The sequence below is a fragment of the Seriola lalandi genome, unplaced genomic scaffold (genome assembly GCF_002814215.2).
Source record: "Seriola lalandi dorsalis isolate HSWRI2012SDOR001 ecotype SW California unplaced genomic scaffold, Sedor1 jcf7180002054692, whole genome shotgun sequence".
NCBI classification, from domain to species: Eukaryota; Metazoa; Chordata; class Actinopteri; order Carangiformes; family Carangidae; genus Seriola; species Seriola lalandi.
In genome coordinates, this window is record NW_019525245.1 from 104,135 (window position 1) to 106,999 (window position 2,865).

At 40.2% G+C, this 2,865-nt stretch overlaps 1 protein-coding gene across 1 annotated transcript in view; it reads left to right on the forward strand.

Moving 5' to 3' along the window:
* col7a1 (collagen, type VII, alpha 1) overlaps positions 1-2,865 on the forward strand; it is an 86,111-nt gene that overhangs the window by 79,522 nt on the left and 3,724 nt on the right. Inside the window, exons 103-109 of the mRNA XM_087178568.1 lie at positions 640-684; positions 899-934; positions 1,134-1,169; positions 1,668-1,727; positions 1,852-1,896; positions 2,245-2,280; positions 2,480-2,515. Of these exons, the coding sequence (XP_087034694.1) occupies positions 640-684; positions 899-934; positions 1,134-1,169; positions 1,668-1,727; positions 1,852-1,896; positions 2,245-2,280; positions 2,480-2,515 (294 nt within the window). The remainder of the gene's footprint in view (positions 1-639; positions 685-898; positions 935-1,133; positions 1,170-1,667; positions 1,728-1,851; positions 1,897-2,244; positions 2,281-2,479; positions 2,516-2,865) is intronic.

The window sequence follows — 2,865 nt, forward strand, 5'->3', positions numbered from 1 at the left end:
TCTTTGGTGTGATTTTCAACCAGTGAGTTTCATTTTCAGGGTCTCCAAGGCGTTGCAGGCCGTGGAGGAAATGTAGGAGCTCCTGGTCCTCCTGGACAAGCGGTGAGTTTAAGTCATGGTTTTATTACACTGTGAGAAGTAGCTAGGTTCAGCCAAGAGTTACTATATTTAGCCTTAAATATTGATCCTGCCTGACCTGTGGATAGTTGCTTGAGACTGTTTGATGCACTGTTAAATGAAGTTTTTGAAACGGTAATCTGTCTGAGAGAATGAGAGAGAAGAACAGGAAGAGATAAAATGTATGATTTTATATGATCAATATCATGTTTTCTAGGGCTCTCCTGGTACCGTCGGGGTGAAAGGGGACAAGGTGACTATCTTACCCAACACATATTTTGTCTGCTCAAATGTTGAATGGATTTTTTGAAGGATATATATATGATTTGTGTTGCCAGGGGGAAGTTGGTGTTGGTGTATCTGGTCCCAGAGGAGAGAAAGGAGATTCAGGGCCCAGAGTAAGACATAGGTTGCACTGTAATACTGTAAAATTGAAATTATGATCTAACATGGACATGTCTCTGGAGGATAGAAACTAAGTCTGTCATGTTTGTGTGTCTCTTTTTGTCTGTCATGTCGTAGGGCGATGAGGGTCGTGCTGGACTGAATGGGGAGAAAGGGCCAACAGTAAATAGAGAGAAGCAGCTGAATAAATCTTTAATTGATTTAAATTTATCACTGTGATCACTGTTTAATCAGACTTTACAGGAGTTATGACATTATTGTGATTTCAGTTTTGTTGTCTGACAAAGAAAAACTTGCTTAGTGGTAGAAACATGCATGTTTTTTTTATTGTGAAGTCATATATAATGGAGCATGTGTGTTTCTATGTGTTCTTCAGGGACCCCCAGGGATTCCTGGTGCTCGAGGAGAGAAGGTGAATACTACCAGTCCTTTCCCATTTTTACGTGTGATTGTTCTTGTGTTTCAAATACATGGGCCACACATGGTCATTGAACAGGCTGTGGGGTGTGGCGCCGTGTAGTTTCCATAGCAGCTGCTAGTTGTGTGCGCTGAGCTTTTAGTTGGTGTAAAGCATCTGAATAAAATGTTTTGATCTCGATGTTTTATTTCAGGGAGGCGTTGGAATGCAAGGTGACAGAGGACAGAAGGTGTGTGTATTTTAATATCTAATAAGATCCACTACTGCTCACTCTCCTTCTCTTGCTGGTCTATTTGTTCATATTGGTAAAGACGACAGTGAGACAAAAATGGACGAAAGTAAGACATGCTGTGTTGGCAGTGGCTGTTTTAAGAGATTTATTGTGTTAGGAGCAGGAGGAATATATGACTATATGGTTTTCAGTACATCTGTCCTATTTCCATGAACGCAATAATTCAGTAAAACCTTGAGGAAATTTTTTCAAATTTGGTTCAAATGTTCACTTAGACTCAAGGATGAACTGGTTAGAATTTGGTGATGAAAGGTGAAAGGTCAAGGTCACTATGACCTCACAAAGAAAAGTTATACGCCATAACCCAAGAATTCATGTGCTAATTAACCACAACTGGAGTGGTTGATGGAGAGAATATCTAAGCCAACACATATTTTGTCTGCTCAAATGTTGAATGGATTCTTTGAAGGTTATATATATGATTTGTGTTGCCAGGGGGAAGTTGGTGTTGGTGTATCTGGTCCCAGAGGAGAGAAAGGAAATCCAGGACCCAAAGTAAGACATAGGTTGCACTGTGATACTGTGTCATTGAAATTATGATCTAACATGGACATGTCTCTGGAGGATAGAAACTAAGTCTGTCATGTCTGTGTATCTTCTTTTGTCTGTCATGTCGTAGGGCGAGGAGGGTCGTGCTGGACTGAATGGGGAGAAAGGGCCAACAGTAAATATCAAGTGTTATCCATCACTCAGGAACACAACATACATCAACAGAGCCTTTCAACCAAAGCTTTCAGCATCTCTTCAAAGAGTCTTTTTTCAAAATGTCTAATCCACCAGGAGGCAGTCTGTATGGAGGCATAGAGAGAGAAGCAGCTGAATAAATCTTTAATTGATTTAAATTTATCACTGTGATCACTGTTTAATCAGACTTTAGAGGAGTTATGACATTATTGTGATTTCAGTTTTGTTGTCTGACAAAGAAAAACTTGCTTAGTGGTAGAAACATGCATGTTTTTTTTATTGTGAAGTCATATATAATGGAGCATGTGTGTTTCTATGTGTTCTTCAGGGACCCCCAGGGATTCCTGGTGCTCGAGGAGAGAAGGTGAATACTACCAGTCCTTTCCCATTTTTACGTGTGATGGTTCTTGTGTTTCAAATACCTGGGCCTCACATGGTCATTGAACAGGCTGTGGGGTGTGGCGCCGTGTAGTTTCCATAGCAGCTGCTAGTTGTGTGCGCTGAGCTTTTAGTTGATGTAAAGCATCTGAATAAAATGTTTTGATCTCGATGTTTTATTTCAGGGAGTCGTTGGACTGCAAGGTGACAGAGGACAGAAGGTGTGTGCATTTTAATATCTAATAAGATCCACTACTGCTCACTCTCCTTCTCTTGCTGGTCTATTTGTTCATATTGGTAAAGACGACAGTGAGACAAAAATGGACGAAAGTAAGACATGCTGTGTTGGCAGTGGCTCTTTTAAGAGATTTATTGTGTTGGGAGCAGGAGGAATATATGACTATATGGTTTTCAGTACATCTGTCCCATTTCCATGAACGCAATAATTCAGTAAAACCTTGAGGAAATTTCTTCAAATTTGGTTCAAATGTTCACTTGGACTCAAGGATGAACTGGTTAGAATTTGGTGATGAAAGGTGAAAGGTCAAGGTCACTATGACCTCACAAAGAA